This window comes from Conger conger, chromosome 18 (assembly GCF_963514075.1).
Source record: "Conger conger chromosome 18, fConCon1.1, whole genome shotgun sequence".
NCBI classification, from domain to species: Eukaryota; Metazoa; Chordata; class Actinopteri; order Anguilliformes; family Congridae; genus Conger; species Conger conger.
Window position 1 is genome coordinate 10,706,485 of NC_083777.1, and position 23,020 is coordinate 10,729,504.

The following is a 23,020-nucleotide window of genomic DNA, read 5'->3' on the forward strand; positions in this document are numbered from 1 at the left end:
ATACCGAGACAGGTATTGCGAGTTTGTACGTTTGTTACGTTTGTAAACGTAAACATGCAGTACTGAAAATGAAACGGGAACGATAAATACCCGGAACGATAACCGCTTGAAAATAAGTATAATTTATACCATTAAATGTTCACTACATTACAACGCACGTGCGTCTTCCCACCCCATCCCCATTCGTGGTCCAGACTGTAAACCGATCACTACTGAACGCATTAATGGACTAGTCCAAGTGTGTAGGATAGTATATAGTTTACGAAAGTAAAGGAGTTGCATTTCATTTTTTCCCAATTTATTATGTTGTTATATATGTGTTTATAAAGACAGTTTAGGATTGTACATAGTAAAATTCACTGCGTAAAGTTGTAATTTGTACTCTTTTTGGTTCAAATATATTAATTCCCCCCTCTGTTGGAAAAAATGGTTCGGCTGTGTGCGGATATTGTTACAATGTTTAAGTAAATGATCTGGCTCTTCAGGACAGTTTGTCAGTCCTATCCTAGGACAGTGGAGTTACAGTAACGTTTGAGAGCTCGCACGCTTTTCTGCAAATATTGAGGATGACCTAACTTCAACAGACTGACAGTTGGCTAGATAGGCAGACATTGATCCCGAAAAATTACCCCCTCAAATTGGGACGTTGTCAATATGCTAATTCCCGTGAGTATTCACGATATTAAAATAAGGTCTCAGTACTTCTGGCTAATTTGCTGCACGCACAAAGTCAATAGCAAATTAGCAACGTGTGCATCCAGCTAGCTACAGAACTCCGATTTCATTTCAGAAAGTTGTGCTGTCTCGCATGCACTTTTTAGCTTCCTAGCTTGCTAGCGAAAGTTATTTATTGACGTTTATTTTCAGTCTAACTATTTTATACGTATTTTATAGCTAGATGATAGATCATGTTCTTAGTACACTATTCGGCCTGGTCAATTTAGGCGCATGATGCAGATATATTGATTAGTAACGATAGCTTGTTAAATTAACTGTGAACATTTATGGACATTGTTTTTATGTGTGTTTTTATCATAACTTTTTTCTCCACCACATTGTGTTTTTAAGTTAAACCGACCATACAACTGGAAACATTTCAAGTTAAGAACCATGCCACTTGACTTTGCCTATTATTTTAATAGTTACAATGGTCTTGCTAAATACGTGAATTGTATAGCCAACTTGCACACCTTTGGCACTTTGTGAATTCTTTGTTCACTCTGTAGTGGATCAACTGCAAGAAAAGAGCTTTTGAAAGAGTCTGCCTGTGCTGTGTTTGGGCTGCCTGCCCTGAATAACAGCAGCTGGTCCGTAGATACGGCAGAGAGGAGAGAAGACTGCGTGGCTGATAGAGAAGTAGATTAAGAGATCGCTTCGCTTTGTTACTGGGCCGCGCACGTTTACTGGGACAAAAGCTTCGCTGTGTTGCTGCTGTGAGTCTTGATCATAAAAACACAGGGACCGAAAACTTGGGCTTCTCCCTTGGAACCTTCCTTCCGCTTCCCCGTGCGTGCATGCTAAAACAGGAATTGTGGCAGCAGAGCGCAGAATGTGTTTTGTTAGGGCAATGTGGCTAATGTATACCAACATGTGTTTGTGATTTTATAGATTTAAGGGCCCCTATATTTCGGTGGGCAATGCCACTGTCTCGTCTCATTTGAGAGCCCCTTTCTTGCTCACTACAATGTGTTCTTCGATGGAAAGTCAATTTTCGGAGTTTGCATGAATTACAGCAGACTGACTGAGACCACACAGGCAGCTATTCCCCTTTACCATATTTGACTGGTACACTTCAGCTTTGATATCTATCACCCAGCTCTTATCTTGGTCATTAGCTATCATACAACATGATTAACGATCTTTGCGTCTGTTCTTGTGAGTAGAAAGAGCGTTCAGTCTGCAGGCAGTGGAATTATGCATGCTTAGTTTTTAGTTTATTTTTATCATGCATGATCCAATGTGTTAATCATAAAACTTCCATTACACTAATTTCAGGGAAATGCATGCGAGATCAGTTGTGTTTCAGCTACATGGTTTATGCTAATTGTTTTAGCAAGATAATAGTGATAAGACCATATAATGGATCAGGACACTGCATTAAAATAAAATGTATACAAGATGCTATTGTACAGTGTTGTATTGCAAGTGGATCTAGGAGATGACTGTGTTGTGGAGATCAGTGCCTGCGATGCCAGGATTGGCTCATTGTGCTGGAGTTGTGTGGCCAGGATTGGCTCATTGTGCTGGAGTTGTGTGGCCAGCATTGGCTCATAGTGCTTGGTTTGTGTGGCCAGGATTGGATAATGCTGTTGGGTTTGTGTGGCCAGGATTGGATAATGCTGTTGGGTTTGTGTGGCCAGGATTGGATAATGCTGTTGGGTTTGTGTGGCCAGGATTGGATAATGCTGTTGGGTTTTGTGTGGCCAGGATTGGCTCATGGTTCTGGGATTGCCATCAATCTTAAATGATGGGGAAAAGTGGAGATTTTCCATTGTTTGATTTCAACATTGATTTTTTTGTGTCTTTTGTTTTTGTTTTGACACCGAAGCAAGACTGATGCATGTTCTGGGTTGGCTGCTCATTCAGTTTTGCTCAGCAGTATCTGTAGTGAAAAGCTTTCACTGGTTTTCCAAGGGGGCTGTTCCAATAGGCTTTATGCTTTTTGTCAAGTACTCGACAGTCTGAACATAATCGGATCATGGCCGAAGGTCTTGACTCCTGACAATGACTAAAACATAGTTTTATTTTTAATGACAAATGACTCTCATCACATGAGTGAGGTGAGGGGGAAAAAAGTTTATTTATATCATGCAGACAATCACATCATAAAAATATCATGCAATCGCAGCTTAAAATTTACATTGCAAGTTTTTATAACCCCTTGTCATGTTGCCTACACAATCCAAATATTTTCATCACAAAGGGTCTGTACACAGTCCATCAGGAAATGATTACTTTTATTGGCAACAGGGGACTGAATTATGCCAATATTTTACAATCTTGTCAGCCTTTAGGCCCAAGAATGTCAGGACTGCATTTTTCTTTTACAGCGGTGACTTTGGTGCCTTGGCAAAGTTGGACAGAGTTGCTCACTAAGTGTATTTTCTTGGACGGCAGTGTGCGTTGTGTGCACACACAACTCGCAGAATGAGTTATGGGCGAGTCTGACAGGCCATGTTGCATCCCATAATATTGAGTGTCTGTATCGGGTGTAACTGTGGCCCTAGAGGCCTGGGGTGCTCTCAGGTGTCTTTGTTCCGCTGACACAACAAAAAAAGAACTCCAGAGCCGAGGCCCTTGTCTGGCGCTTTCCTCGTGTCGTTTTGTGGAGGTGTGGGGTTAAAGTACATAAAAAGCTTTGTGAAAGTGACCTCATGTGAACAGACTGTGCGGTAACGACTTGAGCGCGCTCAGTCTGGGGCCTACCGTGACCCCTCCTCCACACACACACACACGCACACGCACACGCACACACGCATTTCCATACAGCTTAATGAGGGAGAACCTTCCCATAAGCATGCAAGGCCCACAGCATCATAATGCGCGATGATAATGAAAACGAGGCTGGCCGTTCATATGCAAATTTCCCTTTCTCTGGCTAGTGCCCCTTCAGTGAAAGCTCCGTGTCTCCATCAAACATCCCCGTCTTTTCAGGAAACACCGGATCCAAATAAGTTTTATTCCATTTAGTTGTCCCCCCCCCTTTGAATTTATGGAGTAATTAAAGGCTGTTGTTTTTAGGAGAAAGGCAGGCCTGGCTGGCTGCTGTGTGTTTAAGATGCAGGGGCTTGCGGGGCCCTTTGTGTTTATGGTAAACTGCCCCGCTGGGGCCCATTCTGCCGGGGCAGCTGTGTGCCTGTGAGCCTGTGACAGAGCTCCGGGCCCTAAGGGCCCCCCGGCAGTAGGCAGAGAACGGAGAAGGGGGCCTGTCGGCCGTGCCTGTCTGTGCCCCCACCCTCCCAGGACACGGCTCATTTTCATTTTAATGATGTTCTCCGTCTCCCGTTCTTCCCCCGCGGTCACGGCCGTCCGGCGTCGGTCCCACTGAAAGCGGGGGCAGCGGTGTTGACCCCACAGCGCGTGGTTGCGTGCGGAAACGCGTCCGTGCCGCGCGGGCGAGCTGCCTTTGTGCCGCGTCGCCGCCGGTTTAAAAGGCTGCATCTGGAAGTCTGAAATGTCAGAGCCCACACCCTGAGCAGACCCTGAGCAGACCCTGACCAGCCCCAGATGTAGCCAAATCTCAGCAACGTCTCCTATTGGTCACGGTTACGCTCTCTAACTCTGCCCCTTTAGGGGTGAAGAACTGATAACCATTATGGGGGCTGCAGTCAATTATACATTTTTTCCTTTTTTTTTTTTTAAATCTTTTTTTCTTTTCTTTTTTTATTAATAAAGTTTTATAGCGTCTTCAATCACACATGGACTATATCATGTTCCAGTGAGGGTCAGTGTGCCAAGTCTTAAATGGAGCGGTCAAAGTTTCTGACATAATCTGTAATCCTGTTGTAATATTAGTCCGCACAGCCTCTTCATTTTGAGGAGGACACTTCATCTTCTCAGTTTGGTCCTGGCGCAGTTTAATCGGAGCACCTGCGTGGTTTATCGGCGGTATGTGTGACTGACCGTTGGCTTCGTTGTCATCGTTACTGTGCCGTGGATTTCTCGGTGCTGCGGCTCCAGATGCAGGCGACGGCTCAGCCCTCACAGAGCTGCTGATGGTTTCTCTCTCTCTCCCTGGGAAGATTTATGAGGGCAGGAGGGTGCCTGTGAGGAGCCTGAGGGCTGTGGCCGCAGGCTTGTCTGTGATTACTGTCACTCAGCCCGCAGAAAGAGCGTAAAGAGACCAGTTCTGCTTGTGTTCTGGCACGGCGCTAACCCATTGAGAGGTTCACAAAAAAAAGTAAAATGTCTTTAAGAAGGCACAAAACTGTACCCTGTGTTTTGTTTGCTGTAAATCTTAAAACACTGAGCTGGTCACATTCTTGTCTTCAACTGCCACCTGGATGGTTTCGTGGTGGAAGCACCCCGCAGCGTGTAGAAGTGGGGGCTGATGAGAGTTTGCTCAGTCCCTTCTCGCCCCCCCCCCCCCCCCGCCGCAGTACATTACATCAACAATGGAGACAAAATACTTTATTGAAGCCCATTGGATAATTTGTCCTCTGCCTTTGACCCATCCTCGTTAATTAGGAGCAGTGGACAGCCAGAAAACAAAGGGCCTTGTTCTAAGGGCCCAACAGCTGTGCATATCTTATCGTGGCTATACCGGGACTTGAACCACCAACCTTTCTGGGACCCTGTCGTGTACCTTAGCCACTACACTACAGGCTGCCCAACTAATGAATTGGGGACCTCTTCCTCACCCCGAGCTCTACCCAGGAAATGACATAATGTTTTGTTTTTCTTTATCTCATCATATGACTTGCGTTAAGAAAGACAGAGGCATTCTTCAGCTCGTTTAACCCCCGTCCTCCCCCCCCACCCCAGCTCGTTAATGATGACTACACGCATCTCCTGTGTGAATGGCCGTGGTGTTCATCTCTGGCTGGGTTCAGTATGGAGCGCGGGCCCGTGTTTCCATCCCCAACGCCTTTTCACCGGAGCGCGGTGCGGAAAACGCTGACCAAACGCGAAACCTGTTCGCTTTATCGACCCGGAACCTTCTCCCTCCGGCACCGCCCGCGGCTCCCCGCACGCGGCCTGACCCCGCTCCTCCCGAGGCGGCCGCTCCGGGCGCTCTCGGCCGGCCTGTTACCGGGCAGGAATTCCTTTTGTGCGGCGGAAGGCCTTCGCGCTCTGTTTTCGCGGGCGACCGTCTCGCTTGGCGCGTACACCGGAGAGTCGCGTTTCAGCCCTGCCGGTTTGGTCGCATTTGGCCGGCGCACGGTGTAAGTAATAGTTGAATGGGCAACAATCCTCAGATTGTTTGGCGAGGAGGGGTATCCCACAAGCCCCTGGGGGTTGGGGGTTGGAAGTTCACGTGGAGGGATCTGTAAGAAGCCCTAACGCGACAGGAACCTGTGGGGAGCTGCGGAGGCATTCCGTTGCGGAGGGGGGCTGTTTGTAATGAACTGTAAATGTCACGTCTCAGAGAGAACCAGCGAAACTGGATTACATAAAATAGGCGGATGTGCGAGGGCGTTTGCACTGGGAGAGAGGGAGCGCTTCATCAGATTCTGTTGGAATGGATTACAGTAACTGCCTGACTGAAAGCTGCAGGACTCTGAATGTGTCTGTGTGGATTAGAGCCTGGTTAATGCTCACTAAAACCGATGCCAGGAGTAAGCGGTGAAGCCAGGTAATGACTTAGTAGTAATCATTAGGGTGTGTGAGTCATAGAGAGGTAGGGTCGAGGACGTTCTGGTGGATGGGGTGGGGGTGGGGGACTTTCCCCTACAGTGCTGCCTAATTTCTGCAGCGCTACTCAACTCCACGTCCTGCAGTGTCTGCAGGCATTTGCTCTTACAGTGTGCTACACCCCCCGATTTCACGAATTAGCTTATCTGAACCAAGCAGGTAAAATAATGAGGGAAATCAGGTGGTGTAGCCCTGGGGTTGGAGCAAATACCTGCGGCCCGCATGACGTGGAGTTGAGTAGTGCTGTTCGACAGTAATGCCCCCCCCCCCCCCAATCTTCTGCATAGTCTTTTTATCTCAGCAGGAGCTGTGCAGAACAGACACTGTGTCTCGTCACAGAAACCCAAGATACGCTGCACCACAGGAAATGGAGCAAATGCATTCTTCATCGACATACTTTTGATGAGAAAATATTTTTTGTAACTATTTGCCAGCAGAGGTTTTCTCCAGAATTGCATTCCCCAATTGTGGTTGAGAAGAAACTAATTTAGACATTTATTTGTGTGACCCAAAGTAAGGATGTTAATTAAATCAAATATTCAGTCCACTCTTGGGTATCACTGTCCCCGGCTAGAGACAATATAGTCATCAGTGGTGATGTGATATCAGCTCTGTATACAGCTCAGGACTACAGCAGAGTGGTTCTGTAAAAGAGCAAAATCTTTGGAGAGGAAATTTACAGCATTCCTTCCTCTTCCTGTTGGTCGTCTGTGGTTGTTTAGGGGCTGTTTTTAAACAGAGGGCTCTATATGCTTCTGGGCTTATCTGACACTGCGGATTTCCCCTGGGTTTGTTATCACATGGCCCGCCGCTACCAAGGGCGCAGGCTTTAATAAAAAAGGACTGTAACCGCAGAGGAAATGAGGAGACAGTAATGGCAGTAGAAATGGCAGTAAGGCTGCAAGCTAGCACCGAGGCAGGAGATTAATTGCAGCGATACGCGTTAGCATATGCTGCTTCATTCGTGCAGAGCAATCGGACGTTTTGAGAGGCTGAGGGCGGCTACTGGTGTATCGCGGTAAGCCAACGATACAGTGACTGATGAGCCAGCCTCTGACAGGCAGTGGCGAATGAGAGACCGTGCAAGTGCTACTGGCACTCCTGGGCTGGCAACCCACTCTCCAAGACTAACAACTCACTCTCCAAGACTAACAACTCACTCTCCTAGACTAACAACTCACTCTCCTAGACTAACAACTCACTCCCCTAGACTAACAACTCACTCCCCTAGACTAACAACTCACTCTCCTAGACTAACAACTCACTCTCCTAGACTAACAACTCACTCTCCTAGACTAACAACTCACTCTCCTAGACTAACAACTCACTCTCCTAGACAAACAACTCACTGGACTAGACTTAACAACTCACTGGCCTAGACTAACAACTCACTCAACTATACTAACAATTCACTCTCCAAGACTAACAACTCTCTCGCCTATACTAACCACCCACTCTCCAAGACTAACAACTCACTGGCCTAGACATAAGAACTCACTCGCCTAGACTAACAACCTCCCTTCCTAGGCTAGGCTTCCTAGGTACAATTTGTTTTCCAATATATTTGAGTTGCCAGCCTAGGAGTCCACGTGTGTTGTTGTTTTATTCCTTTGAGGCATATCACTACATCCTCTTTTGACATTGTGAGCAGTCTACCACTGTAGAGTCGTGTCCGGAATCCTATACCATTTCAATTTATTTTTCTTCTGTGGCCAATTGCATGCTGTAGGCTCCCTAAAGTAACACGCCTCGAGTGATTGTGTTTTTCTTTCGCTGCATTGTCGTAATTTATTCAAATCGAATCTGTGGAATCAAGGGAACTTTCAAAATCAAAGTGGTTAGGGAGAATGTCTGTGAGGCCGGCCCCTTAAACACCACTTCCCGCTGATCCAGCACGACTTCCCACTTATCCAGCACGGCTTCCCGCTTATCCCGGGATCCTCCTGCAGGCGGGCGGGATGTGGATGGGGTCGGAGCGGAAGGATGGGAAGACGGAGGAGAGGACGAGGCGCAGGCCCGGCAGGAAGCGTTTGGGCCGGAGCTCCAGGGCGAGAGCGTCGGGCCCGTCCTCTGGGGAGGTCCCGGGGGGAGCAGCGCGGGCGGGGGCCGCCGCAGACGGGGCCGGGGCAGGCAGGGCCACAGCCGGGGCCGGGGCAGGCAGGGCCACGGACGGGGCGGGCGGGGCCACAGCTGGGGCCGGGGCAGGCAGGGCCACACCCGCGGCGGTAGTGAGTGGCAGGCTGCACTGGTTCAGCAGGCTGCAGATGAGCTGCACGGCTCTGCTGTCGAAGGTGAGCGGCGCCTCTCCGTCCAGTGTGTCCACGCAGAGCTGCACGAGGCCGGAGTCCTGCTCCCGCCGCCCCCGCTGCTCCCGCTGCCCCCGCTGCCCCGGCGCTGGCCCCAGCGCGCCCCCCCCGGCCGCGGGCTCCCTGCTCTCCGAGCGTACGCCCTCGGGGCGCTCCGTGCCCGGCCTGGGGTCCCGGGGCTGCGTGAGGGACCGGGGTCTGCGCGGTTTGGTTTTGGATGGGGCGTGTTTCCTCAGGCTGTGCTCGTGGCTTGTGCTCTCCCTGACCTGGGAGGCCACGGACATCTTCCTCTGCAGAGAGAGAGAGAGAGAGAGAGAGAGAGGGAAAGAGAGAAAGAGAGAAAGAGAGAGCCAGTCACGTTCAAGTGTAAGCAGAACTGAACATGGAGTTATGAAAATGTCAATCCTTGAATGAAATGTAGAGTGAAGTTTTATAATGTGTATTGGATGAGTTGATATCAGTCTCGTGGGATATGGTAAATGGTTGGCATTTATATAGCGCCTTTATCCAAAGCGCTGTACAATTGATGCTTCTCATTCACCCATTTATACACACACTCACACACCAATGGCGATTGGCTGCCATGCAAGGCGCCGACCAGCTCGTCAGGAGCATTTAGGGGTTAGGTGTCTTGCTCAGGGACACTTCGACACAGCCCGGGCGGGGGATCGAACCGGCAACCCTCCAACTGCCAGACGACTGCTCTTACTGCCTGAGCCATGTTGCCCCTATGAGGTTATGTTATCATGGGTACATTTTGATGCAGTTTCGATACCAAATGTCCACTGGGGGCGCTAAATGGAAGCTTAGCCGTGAACAGAGAGGAGAAGAGGTTCATTCACTGGAGAGATGGGCTTCAGCTCCGCTGATTTAGTGTAGCGGGTAGCACGCCAGTTTCTCCCGGGTTCAGAAACCAAACTAATCAAGCAGGAGGGTCCGGTGGGTTTGGGGAAAGGCAATCAAAATGTATTATTATTATTTTTTCTCCATTAATCTTGTGTTTTGTTGTTGAACACAAAGCACCACATGACGCTAGTCCACCTAATACGGAAAAATGGGAAGTTCCATATAATATTTCGTAATACTATATTCCTTAAAGTCTGCGCTTCGTTACCACCCCTAGTGGACATTTCGGTTTACACTGTAGCAAAGCGTACTCGTGGTTCTGCAAACAAGTGCTCAGAGGTACTGGATATTCAGCGTGTGTTCTGAATGGACACATACTGTACATAGAGTGCTTAGTTTACTAAATAACCGATTGGTGTTGTCTCTTCAAATGAGAAACCGCTAGGTGGCCAGCGGTGAGGTGCTGTTGAGCTGACCACTCGGTTCCGGCACAGCCATGGAGAGTGTGTGTGCAGGGTGTTCTTTACCCCTCTTTCTGGTGGGAGTGACGGCAGTCTGGGTGCGCTCTTGGGGTTGAGCCATAAGTCATCACTGGCCCTAACACTTGGCCCCTGTGAGGAGAAGGGACAGAAGGGACATGCATTACTGGCACACAGCTATGGTACATCTATGCTATGGTGCATTCTCCAGGGCCTCTCATGCGCTTCACCAAATACATGCTGTTTTAGTGACTGCCTTCTTGGCTCATTCATATCCATAAACCTCTGTTCTGATTGGCTGGCTGAGCGGCCGTTTGTGCCGTTTGTGCTGGGATGTGTTACCAGGTGGGCCGCGCTGAAACAAACGAGTGCGTCGTAGCGATGCCATAACTTCGCGGAAGTCCAAACCGTTTAAAGGCACATTTTCTTCATTCGGATTGTGTGGATTTATTTGGGGACTGTGTGTTTTGATACTTTAACAATGTTTCACACTTCAACTTCTTTGTAATCCACATAATATCTGTAGATAAAACACAGAAATGAAAACAATAGCGTGTAGCGTAGTGGTTAAGGTACATGACTGGGACCCGCAAGGTCGCTGGTTCGATTCCCAGTGTAGCCACAATAAGATGCACACAGCCTTTGGGCCCTTGAGCAAGGCCCTTAACCCTGCATTGCTCCAGGGGAACATTTTATCCTGCTTTGTCGCTCTGGATAAATGCCAAATGCCATTAATGTAATGTAAAATACAAAACATACATTCAACACTGTCACCTACAGATTGTTCTAGTTACAAGGTACTGTATGGGGACAGCCTGCATACAGCCTAGTGACTGGGAACCAGAAGGTTGGTGGTTGAATGGCCAGTGTAGATCTGCACAGGAACATGTGCAGGGCCCTTAACCTCACATTGATCCAGGGGGGATTGTCTAATCAACTGTAAATCACTTTGGATAAAAGTGTAAGCTAAATAACTGTAATGAAATGTTTATCACGAAGGAAAGAAGGTCACAATAGCATTTCAGGAAGAGCATTTTAAACGGTGGAATCAGTTTGATAAGTTGCGAATATTTGTCGTTCCCAGCTGATGTGATGGGTATGTCACTGTGCAGTCTGTTGTTACCCTGTGAATTGAGGAATACGTTTGGGAGAGCCCAAAATGGTAATTGTCGAGTGATTGTCTTGGAGCCCGAGCGTGAGAGAACTGTGGAAACGAGAGAGAAATGCGTTGGAGTCACTGATTAACCACCTAAAACTTGGTTTCATTTTTATTTTCATTTACGGATACACACGCACGCACGCACGCAGGCTACTACCAAAGTATTCGCTGTGTGAGCGAGCGCACTACCTCTTCAATGTATCGCTCAGAAGTTGAAGGCTCTGACAGCGGTCTGAACTGATCCCTATAGGTGGTCAGAAATTCTCCTTCACGCACACTGACAGGAGGCTGGGGAAAGGAAGGAGAGAGCAGTATGTTGGTTTAAATTTGTAGTTTTATATGGTCATTTATAACTATATATAGTTATAAATATGGCCAACAAGACTTTCCCTGAAACTGATTTTTAAGAGCTTCGTGCCTTCGCACAACACAAATTGCACACTCGTATAAACACTAACACACTGTACAATAAGTGGAAAAGATTAAAAGATCCCCCCCCCCCCCCCCCCAATATGTTTCCAATGATGAACCACATTCATGTGTGTTTGTGTGTGTGTTAGCTATTCAGTTTTTTACCACACACGTGTGAACTTTACCTCATAGCCTGGGGAGACGTGTCCAAAGTGTTCACTGTAGGTTGTCTGATATCGCCCCCGCGGAGGACTAGGGTGCTATGGAAACCAGGGAAGGGCACATTGCTTTAATCTATTACAAACATTTTGTCCTGGTCATATTAAACATTTGGATATTTTTGTTTGAGATCATTTGATGAAACTAACAAAAGGTGTCTCACTGTGACGCTGATGCGAAACTGTGACACTGATGCGAATTCGTTAAATCAGTTCAGTCGCCTGGCTATATTCCACATTTAAGTATCGATTTAACTCATTTAGCGGTTAACCGCCACACATATAGGCTATAAACCAGGCTTAAGGGTGGATTCCTCATTTACACCACATTTCACTTCGTCTAACAACACTTCTCTGATCGGGGAGAAAATGCCATTCTTGATAGGCCTACTTTTATATATAAACGTTATAACGTTACCAAAATACAAACGACGCTAACTAGGCACCTACTTGAAATCTGATAACGGAATACATCCCGCGAATGGATCGCGGTGTGCGATCTCCAGATTGCTGCTCCGAACTGAGCCCTTAGAACACTTGTCATGCTCTTAATAATGTAACCATGTACACTGTGACGCCATAACCACGAGTACACGCATGCATATCGATCTCTACGTCACTGTAGAATTGCCGATGCTCCTCAGTAGGTAGTTTACCAATTTGGCTAATACTGCGCTAGTCCATGCTGTGGGTTATTCGTTTCGCTCATTTATAAGTTATCGTGCAGCAATACTACAACAGGCCAACGGTTGTAATACCCTTTTCAATAGGCATCATTAAATACTAATTTGCAAGTTAGACATCTTGCTGGAACTAGTGTTCCCCTGCGACCGAGTTCCCCTGTTTCTGTCAACTCTATTCTGTACAACGTTTTTTCAAATGGCGCTTGATTCGTGGCAATAATCAGCCGTATGAGGTCGAGGACAGCTACACCGTTATCGCGGTAAGCCAAAGATACAGCGACTGATGAGCTGGCATCGGCCTCTCATACGTTTGCTTACTGGCAGGAATCAACTGCCATGTTAGTAGGCCAGGAGTTTGCTCTGCAGAGGTGCGGTTTTCTCTGCAGTGGGCTCCGCTCGCTCGACACGGCGACCGCAACTCTGAAGCGACAAAGAAACCATCCGTTTTGAAAAAACGTCTGTAGAGAATGGAGATGGAAACCCACTCTCGGCAGGGAAACTAAGTCGCAACTAAGTCGTGGTTGTAGGAGGGAAACTGCTGGCGGAGATCCGGAAACAAACTCGATTTATTGGCGAGCTATTGATGATGCGGCATAAACCAAGCACGTTTATTTTTATCTATGCAGCACTTTTTTTTTTTTCCTCTCGACCGGGCGATAGCTGAGGTGGGAGAGGCGTGTCTATATGTTGTGCCTGGCCCTTTAGCTTTCATGAGAAAGTGCTGACTCTGCCAAACTCTCCACTTGGGCTAAGCATGTCACAACACGGATTCCCTTCCACCGATTTATCGCTGGAACTCTCAGCGCTGAATCGCAGTGCGAGTATAAAGGGCCTACTAATGCGTCCCCCTCCTTGCGTCACGCACGGTCTGTTTCAACAAACAGGGCAGACACTCCGGGCCTGCTTGTCCGTTCGCCTTGTTGTTACTGGGGAATTTGTGTAGCGTTTAATAGCTCTCCAGCAAGCTTGGGTTTCAGAGCGACGTTAAAGCTCATACTTCAGCCAGCTGTCATTACTTACTGCCCTCAGAAAATAGCCTCTGAAACAACATTGTTGGGGATATGCATTTGCAACCAGGTAACCCTGTATTATGGCAGCTAAACAAACCAGAGTATGAAAAGGAATCTTATTTTGTTTGGGAGACGGGAGCTTTTGACCACTCAAGGTTTGGGGAGCGGGGGCTTGGGTCTCCCCCCATGAAGGGTTCCTCGGGTAACTTTCAGCTACATGGAGGATAAGGACTGGTAAAGGGTCATTCTGAGAGCCCATTTTCCCACTAAAGCAAGATTGTTCTTTGAGACAATTTTAGCGTGTTTGCTCGCGTGTGCTATGCCAAGCTTAGTTCTGCGTTTGCAGTTCCGACTGAAGTAACTGTTGCCTTTTCCCACAGAGCATAAACACTGAGATCAGGTATGTGTGCTGAATACACACCATGAGGTTTTAATGATTTTTTGAGCATTTGCGTTGCGATGGACAGGACTTTAGTTCATACGCACAACAGTGTAGAAACTCCCAGTACCACAGGGGACTCGACCAATGTGACACTAACGCATCAGTGGAATTGTGCACCACTTGTAGACGTTTTACTTTGTATCCAAGATGATTTTTTTCATAGCACTGGCATGAGTATGAACGGAACCCCCCAACAATGCATGGGACACCAAGTGCATTATTCACATAAACACAGCAACTGGATCCACACTTAATACAGTTCATCCTAGAGACAAATGACTTTAGTGGAATCGTAACCAGACCAAGTTGCACAACCGATAACATCTTTACATAGTATCCATTTATACACCAGGATATATACTGAAGTAATTCAGGTTATGTGCCTTGCTCATGGGTATAATGCTTTACTTTCCTACATGGAAATCAAACCAACAACCTTTAGTTCAAACCCAGCTCACAACCAAATTATACATTACCGCCACACTAAATAGGTAAATAAGGGCGACTCATTGGTTAATTAACTGATTGTACTGGGGCCATTGAGTCAGTCTCACTCGCGGGATGAAAGGCGCTGTGATCTCGGGTTAATGAATAGGCCTGTAATCTGGGAGTGATTACAGCGAACGAGGCAAATCCCCTCTACAGGCTGGGAAGTGACCCGTGGCAGTTCTTCAAAGGCTTTCGGGGCAGCGGTAACGACCGCGCCGCTCTCCGTTCGCACGTATCCGTAACAGCGTGGCGATTTAGGGGCAGTCTCCTCTCTCTTTTCAGTCTGAGCCGGGTTAAAAGGTTAAATTGCTCCTCGGATGGGGTCAGCCGTCGATGCGATGCCTTCTGTGCGTACTTGGACAGCGCGTACTTCTCGTCCGCAAACCCGATGAGCTCCCTGGCATAGCGGCCAATGAGAGGGAGCCATTGTGCCCTGTAAACCTCGCTCAGTGCGCTGAGTGTACGGCTGCCAGCAGCGTTAAGGCCCAGTTTTGGCCCTGCTTTGAGGCTGAAGCGCTCCATGAGAGATCATGGGATACGGCGAGGGCGAACAATGAGTGCTTGACATGGGGCGCTGTCAGTAATGGATTCTCCCCCTCGGACACAAAGTGCGCCTGATTCCCTCTGTAATTTGAGCCGAGTCATTGGGTTATCGAGGCACCAGCGACTCCGTGCCTGTCCGTCTCCGCTTCCCCGTTCTCACGGAGCGTTTTCTATTACCCCCCCCCCCCCTCCCCCCAACCCGGGCCTCTGAGTCTTCCCGTTGTTCTGCTCGTAGCTCAGTGTCACTTCCATTCAGCAGAGTTACGCCCGGGTTCGATTCTGGCGGAATAACGCGACCGCATGGCGGTAATGGGAATCGTATGCGTTCGCTCGCTCTTGGCTGACGTCGACGGAGCGCCAGCGGGCTCTCAGCCTCCCGGCACAGCCAGGCCCCGGTGGGGCCCTTGAGGGCCTCGTGATCCCTTCCTCACGTCTGCTCTGTTTCTCACCGTGTTTCATCCTCAGAACAACAGGCTTCTGTTCCGCAGACACCAGCACAAAGGCTAGGTTAACTCTGTCTCTCTCCCTCTCTGTATTTCTTTCCCTCTCTGTCTATCTTGTACTCTCTCTCCCACTGTCTCTTTCTTTCTCTGCCTCTCTTTCTCTGTCACTCTCATATTCTATCAGTCACCTACTCTCTCTCCCACTGTCTCTTTCTTTCTCTGCCTCTCTTTCTCTGTCACTCTCATATTCTATCAGTCACCTACTCTCTCTCCCACTATCTCTTTCTTTCTCTGCCTCTCTTTCTCTGTCACTCTCATATTCTATCAGTCACCTACTCTCTCTCCCACTGTCTCTTTCTTTCTCTGCCCTCTCTTTCTCTGTCACTCATATTCTATCAGTCACCATCTTATTCTCTCTCTCTCTCTCTCTCTCTCTCTCTCCACCCTTAGTGCTTTGATACTGGCAGTAGATTATTTGTTATACAGGCCCTCCTGGGGCTGGAAAGGTATCTGTTGTTGTTCAAAGCTGGCGAGTTTAAAACCTGCAGATTTAGAGATTTAAAAGCTGTCTTTAATTATGTGCTTTACAGCTGCCATTTTGATAAGGTCACGGCTGTTGCAGACCGGCTCGTGGGGCTGCTCTGCCGTCTCGGTCTTGTAGGCACTATTTTTCTTAAGAAATGTTTTGGTCCTTACGCGTGTGGAAAAAATATCAGGTTGGTTTAACTGTAACAGTTCAGCTCGGGTCTCTCCTGCGGTGCGGAATGCATGACCGGGCTTCTTCTGCGTTGTTGTTGTTCTGTTGAGCGCAGGTGCAGAGTGAAGTTTGTTCAGGAACGGCGTTAAACGGCCGCGCGTGTTTTTAAGAAGCGCTGAGCGTGAAGCGCAGCGGTAGCCTCTCGAGTCTCTCGCGTGGAGACGCCGGGCAGGGCGGGCGTCGGCCAGGCGGCCGGCACCACGGTAACGCCCCCCCCGCTCGACCGACCGTCGGCCGGCTCTCGGGAAAAGGTCAGCGGGCGCCCCGGAGGCCACGCGCCAGGCGGCGGCGGTTTTTGGCCGAGGGCTGGCGGGGCGGGGAACACAAAGGGCCTGTGGCCGACTGACCGCTCCTCTTTGTGTTTGCGCAGGGACTGGCCGTCTGAGCAGCATTCCGGGAGGACCCCGCGGGCATTCTGCTGATGGGAACCCGGCCCCTCGCTCCGCCCACACCTCCGCCCCCCCGCCGCCAGTAACCATGCCCCGCCCCTCGCCCCGCACGCGCCCCCACGGACCGGGTCCAAGATGTGCGTTACCATGGTGATCATTTGCAGCAAAACACTGGAAAAGAAGGTGGCCGTCGGTGATGTAACGTCGAAGGAGTCAGAGCTGGTAAGGTTTCCCGCCCGCCTATGTACAGGGACAGGTAGCTAAATATCCGGGTTCCCCGTTTGTCATTCTGTCAGATGCTATTGCTATCGGTGCTGCTGCTGCAGTTTTATGGAGAGGACTAAACAGTCAGCAGCTTGTGTTTCTCGGAGGTTAGCGGATGCTCCAGTGAGAAGGGGGCCTCTTTCGCCCCTGACCTTGTGAGTACAACCATAACGGAGGTCAGACTTGGCTGCACTCAAACTAAGAACAGTGTCAAGTGACTTTTGCAACTAGGAGACTTACCGATTTAATGTGAGTTATGAATGCTTATGAAAGAATAGCTATTTTCAAAAGTCAGGACATTTGAGGGGCCACTAAGCAAATAACATGCACATCTAGCTATTTGTTTCACTTTGAGTTTGATTTTTTAAAATTGTATTCAAGTTTTTTTTAAATTCTTTTTAAAATTCATAATGTATCGATGAATCTAATGTGATAGTCATTACTGCAAGGCTGTGTTCCTTTCTATCTAGTTCACTGTAGTCTGAAAATATATGTGGAATGGAGGTGGTTAAATCCCCAACACTCTTTGCTGTGATCACATTGCTCTTAGACACAATGCACCCCAAGCTCACCCTTTGATCATGTGACAGGACTGCATCCTGTTAGAACCTCCCGACACTATCTCTAGCTGAAGAAAAGCATTATGAGGCATTACAGGAATCCACAAACACAAAGAGTGCCCAAGGAATTTTTGGCGACTATAATATCCGGTCTTGTGATATTCCTGACCTGCCTTGTCAAATACTTCCTGTGCAGACAGGAAGTACCCAGCAGCTTTTGAGGCTGCTCCTGTTGTTGGCTGTGTTGCACAGTATTTCTGAGTCCTGCATTAGTGCTCAGGGCCTGTTCTCCATTGACTGTGGGCTATCTGAATCCTGCATTAGTGCTCAGGGCCTGTTCTCCATTGACTGTGGGCTATCTGAGTCCTGCATTAGTGCTCAGGGCCTGTTCTCCATTGACTGTGGGCTATCTGAATCCTGCATTAGTGCTCAGGGCCTGTTCTCCATTGACTGTGGGCTTACCGTAGTGCCTGGGGATGGGGGTGGACTTCTGGGGCAGGTTGGCTGTGTCTCTAAGGCTCTTTCTGTCCACAGCGAAAGCCCCAGACCATGAACAAAGGGACGACTCTCTTTTCCTGTGGCTCTGTGGGTGAGTGCCCTCTCTCTTTCTGTCCATGTCTCTCTCTCTCTCTCTCTTTCCATCTATCTCTTTCTGTCTCCATCTCTCTGCTATATGTCTGTCTGCCTCCATCTCTTTCTCTCTCTTCCTCTCTTCCCCTCTCTGCACCTGCCTTTGCAGTGCGGTGTGTGTGTGTGTGTGTGTGTGTGTGTGTGCGTGCGCGCACGTGTGTGAGAGTGTGTGAGAGTGTGTGAGTGAGTGAGTGAGTGAGTGAGTGAGTGAGTGAGTGAGTGAGTGAGTGAGTGAGTGAGTGAGTGTGTGCGTGTGTGCGTGTGTGCGTGTGTGCGTGTGTGCGTGTGAGTGTGTGAATGTGTGAATGTGTGAGTGAGTGTGCGTGAGTGTGCGTGTGTGCGTGCGAGTGTGCGAGTGTGTGAGTGTGTGAATGAGTGTGAGAGTGAGAGTGAGAGGCCCCTGAGAATAGGCTATCTTTAAGCGTGTGCCTGCTCAACCACAGGTTCCCCTTCCATGCAGTAGACTCCTCCGCTGGGAGTCGTGTCAGCAGCGCCGCGCATGTCCGTCACGTCAGGGTCCGTCGTGCGGTTCTGCACGCATTCAGCCTATTGCTGCTGTCCAGGCCCGTCCTAACTCGGTGCAGAGGGCAGTCTTTTGATTGGTTAATGGTTGGCAGGCTAATGATTGACAGCTCATGGTAATGTTTGTAATGTTTGTGACTCCTGAGGCCTGCATTGCTGCAGACAGGAGCAGAGCGCATTGTAAACAACCCAGTTTTTCACACTTTTCTGTTATCAGTGTTGTGCTAATGTGCGGTCTCCAGGGTAACAGACTAACTGAGCACCTTTGAAGTTCAGGTTTTTCCCCTCCATTCCATTTTGCGTTTTTTATGATATTTTTTTCCCCAGTTTGTGTCTCGGGCCCCCTCACAAATTGTTTTGAAAAGCGCCCTGTGAAGATGGCATTGTTTGAACGTCTGAAACCGAAAGAAATCTGCGTCCTGAGGCAGAAAAAGGACCTGCGGACAGCATTTTTGGACGGGGCTGGGCACGCCCCTGCACGCGGGCGATCAGTGAGGTTTTGTATCTTTGTGTGGAGCTGGCCGCCCGGTCCTTGGCACCGTCTGGCTGCACGAGCTCCAGGGCGGTAGGTGTTCTTCACAGTGCCATTGTTTTCGGTCGCGCCCACGCCAGCGGGCATAGCTGGGATTTCGTATCGGATTTTGGGAAGCCGTTTCCCCCGGGCCCATCAGAGAGGGCTCTCTTTCCTGGCCGGGCGCGTGCGCTCGTAAGGGCCTCGCCTCGGAAAGTGCCGGAATTCTGTGGAACGTAGGCCCGAGGGCCGACCGCTGAGGAGACGGGTTGTGCCGATTCACGGTCACCAAAGTGCTCCGTCTGGGTTGGCTGGAACCGGTCGAGTCACTTGGCTGGTTTTGGCCCATGCTCTCAGCTCTCAGACATGACTCCAGACGCAGCCTCTGATGTGCAGTGACCTGAGCTGGGTGTTTATAATGGAAAACCATCGAGAGTGCTGGTAAATCATGGCTGGGGCCGTGGCTGTTTGTCAGGGTTACTCACCGCTTCCTGCCCAAATATCTCTGGAATGCAAGACTGTATCTCTGAGTAAATTCACAGAAATTTAGTTTCAATATGAGGTTGGTTTAGTAAGCTATTCCGCAATGTCATTCTTTCATTCATTGGCTTTAGTAATGAACAAATATGGGTGTGTACTCTTTGGATGACTGTCTATTGTCGAATCAGCTAGCTAACTCTCAACCCTCTTGCTGCTCTTCAAACTAGTAGACCATCTCCATGTGTAGAAGACATGCTACCCAGAGGCAGAAGCTCTTAACTTACACTTTCAGGATCAATGAAATTAGTTAGTTTACTGAATTAGTTTACTGAAGAAGAGTTTTTGTGTCTGTGTGTCTGTGTGTCTGTGTGTGTGTAGTGTGTGTAGTGTGTAGTGTGTGTGTAGTGTGTGTGTAGTGTGTGTGTGTATAGTGTGTGTATAGTGTGTGTAGTGTGTGTGTGTGTAGTGTGTGTAGTGTGTCTGTGTCTGTGTGTGTGTAGTGTGTGTAGTGTGTGTAGTGTGTGTAGTGTGTGTGTGTATAGTGTGTGTTGAGGCCTGACGGTTGGTGCGTGTCTCTGCAGAGGCCAGCCGGTGGCGGGACCTGGGGCGGACGTGCGGGGGCCAGCGGGACAGCCTATGGGACGTCCTGCCCGAGGTGTGCCCGAGGGGCGGAGTCTGGGGCCGGGAGGTGGGCCCGGCCGGCAGCCTCACCAGCCTGATCCGGGACCTGAGCCTGACGGACAGCTCCGCCGGCCCCGCCCCCTCCCTCCCCGCGGCCCCGCCCAGCAAGCGCCAGTGCCGCTCCCTGTCCTTCCCGGAGGAGTTGGGCTGCGGCCGGTCGCCGTGGCGACCCGCGGGCTCGCGCGTGTGGGTGTCGGTGGAGAAGAGGCGGTGCCACAGCGGGGGCAGCGTGCAGAGGGGCGTGGCCGTGGGCGGGGCCATGCAGCGCAGCTCCAGCTTCAGCCTGCCAGTCAGCTCCGGCGCCCCGCCCCTCTCCCTGGAGCTGCCCCGCCTCGTCCAGCGCCAGCCCTTCAACCCCGCGCCCGCCCCCTCCTCGCCCCCGCGGCCCCTCTCCCTCTCCCAGGAGCACATCAGCCCCCCCGGGCACAGCTCCCCGGACTCCACGCCCGAGCTGGACCGGCGGGCGGGGCCGGGGGGCCTGGCTCGGAGCCGCTCCCAGCCCTGCGTGCTGCAGGAGAAGAAGGCCGGGGTGAAGCGCAGGAGGCCTGAGGACCGCCGGGAGCCCCGGCCCTCCCTGGACCTGGCCAAGATGACCCAGGTGAGTGTCACCTGTCCCTCCGTTACCCAAACTGCTCTTTCAGCCGGCAGGACCCGGTGTCACCTTTGGGGAGCTGGGTCTGTTCAACAGGAAGTTCTGTTTCGCATCGCACCTCCGGAGGTGTCCCGTGGGCGTGAGGGGAACAAACCAAAAAACACGAAATGACTGTACCGTCTTTTCTCAGATATGGCAGAAGAACACTCTTCTTTTTTTTTTTACCCTAGTTTTACCCTCACGTCCTGGTATATTCACACTTTCTTCTAACTGCTTTCTTGTGTTAAGTTGAGTCCTTAGAAGGACACAGAGCAGGATATCAACTTGGTGGAGGGTATACATAAAGGGACCAAAATGGAGATCATTTAACATGCATTTAAATGCATTCTTGCTTCCTAATGTGTCAGACAGTTGATTTTGACTGACCCGTGACATGTTGTGGCTATGTCTCTGATTGCTGAGTAGGTTCTCATGTTGAGAGCAACAGGCTCCTTGTGCATATTTGTATAAAAATGGCCTACATGGATCACCCTATATGAATGTCAGTTCCCTCAAATGAAAGCTGAACTTCTCCACTTTGACTTCATGGTCATTGTTTTATATGAAATCCAATATGCTGGAGTTTAGAGCCACATTGTCTCACTCTCACTTTTGCATTGAAGTTTTATATGGTTTAATCCTATTCGTTTTCTTTTCAGTCAGTCATTGCAGTTGTAATCGGTGGCACTGAAGTCTTAGATGGACCACTGTCTGCTGTAGTTGTGTTTGGGGAGAGACTGAGATAGGGGTGTGGGGTCGGGGGGGGTTTGGGGTCAGCCAGAACCTCATGTACAGCAAATCCAGATATAAATATAGTGCACTGTGTTGAAGGGGGTTGTAAATCTAGTGACGGGTGTACTTCACTTGCATTAGTGCTTCAGTAGCATTGTACAGTGGGAATGTTGTTGGCCAGGTCTGGCGCTGTTGTAGTGTAGATTAGTAGCGTGCAATCGGTGTGATCTGGGTGTTGGCGTTTCATCGTGGTGGGAACCCCGGTGCATTGTGGGTGGGGGGTACGAGCCTCCTCTCTCCTGTCTCCTCTCCCCTCTCTCTGAGCGGTTCTGACCGGTCGCTCCAGCGGAGCGGGACAGCGCGGTGACGGTCGCGGTCACGCGTGAGGCCTGAGGGTCATGACCGACGCTCTGCGGTCCAGCGACTGACCGCTAACCTGCGCGTTCCACCTCTGGGTATTATCCCAGCACATTCCCCTCTGCTGCCTGGACCGCGTGCGGAACGGGGGCTGAACTGACTGCAGTGACTAAAATGGAGCTTTAGAGTTCCTTAACCTCTTCCTGTGGCTCTCTCATTCTCTTTCTCCTCTCATTCTCTCTCACACTCTCTCGGTCACTCTGGCTCACTCTCTCTCTCCCTCCCTCCCTCACTCTCTCCCTCTCTCTCCCTCCCTCCCTCCCTCACTCTCTCCCTCTCTCATTCGGTCTGCCTCAGGGGTAGAGGGCCTTCACCCTGACAGATGCTTCTGTGATGTATGAGTCCTCCGACCCCCCCACCCCATCGCAGACTGCAGACTGAGAGTGCTCTGTTAGAGTTAAATGAACGCTCATTTTCTTTGTTTGTAAATCATTTGTATGTTCCTACAGCTCATGCTAGTGATTGAACCAGAATATTGATGCCATTTCATAATGCTGAGGGAAGCATATGCCCTGCAGTCAGATTGGTTTCAACACACACGCACTAATCTTTGATTTGATGTTTGGCTGGTTGGGCTGTTTTTTTTCCCCTTCACTGCATTGTTTTGTTCAGTTACGGTTGATCGCGGTCAGTACTGTAAATAGAGGCTGAACAAGCAGGTATAATCACTGGTTTCTGTGGTCGCTCATGCGTTAAGTGGCTGAAAGTATGCATACACATGCACGCACAGACAGACACACACACACACACACAGTGTGCTCATGCAGGTCGAGGGCAATGAACCTTACTCTGCTGGGGGCCGCAGGGGTGAAAGTTCACCATGTGGGGGGCAATAGGGAGGAATCTGTAGGCTAGGAATTTGTACAGACTGGTTGAGCGGAATCCCAGAATGCACCGCTGGCCATGTGCAGGGTCACAGGGAGTGAAAGGAGGTTTGAGAGTCTGACGGTGTGGGGAACAGATAGGGTTTGAGAGTCTGACGGTGTGGGGAACAGATAGGGTTTGAGAGTCTGACGGTGTGGGGAACAGATAGGGTTTGAGAGTCTGACGGTGTGGGGAACAG

General features: G+C 49.7%; 1 protein-coding gene across 1 annotated transcript in view; it reads left to right on the forward strand.

Annotated features, from left to right (window-relative positions):
- The first annotated feature begins 491 nt into the window (after window positions 1-491).
- Window positions 492-23,020, forward strand: part of LOC133117867 (protein FAM53B-like) — a 28,721-nt gene continuing 6,192 nt past the window's right edge. Inside the window, exons 1-4 of the mRNA XM_061227351.1 lie at window positions 492-666; window positions 16,511-16,751; window positions 17,888-17,942; window positions 20,078-20,775. Coding sequence (XP_061083335.1) covers window positions 16,665-16,751; window positions 17,888-17,942; window positions 20,078-20,775 — 840 coding nt within the window. The 5' untranslated portion in view covers window positions 492-666; window positions 16,511-16,664. The remainder of the gene's footprint in view (window positions 667-16,510; window positions 16,752-17,887; window positions 17,943-20,077; window positions 20,776-23,020) is intronic.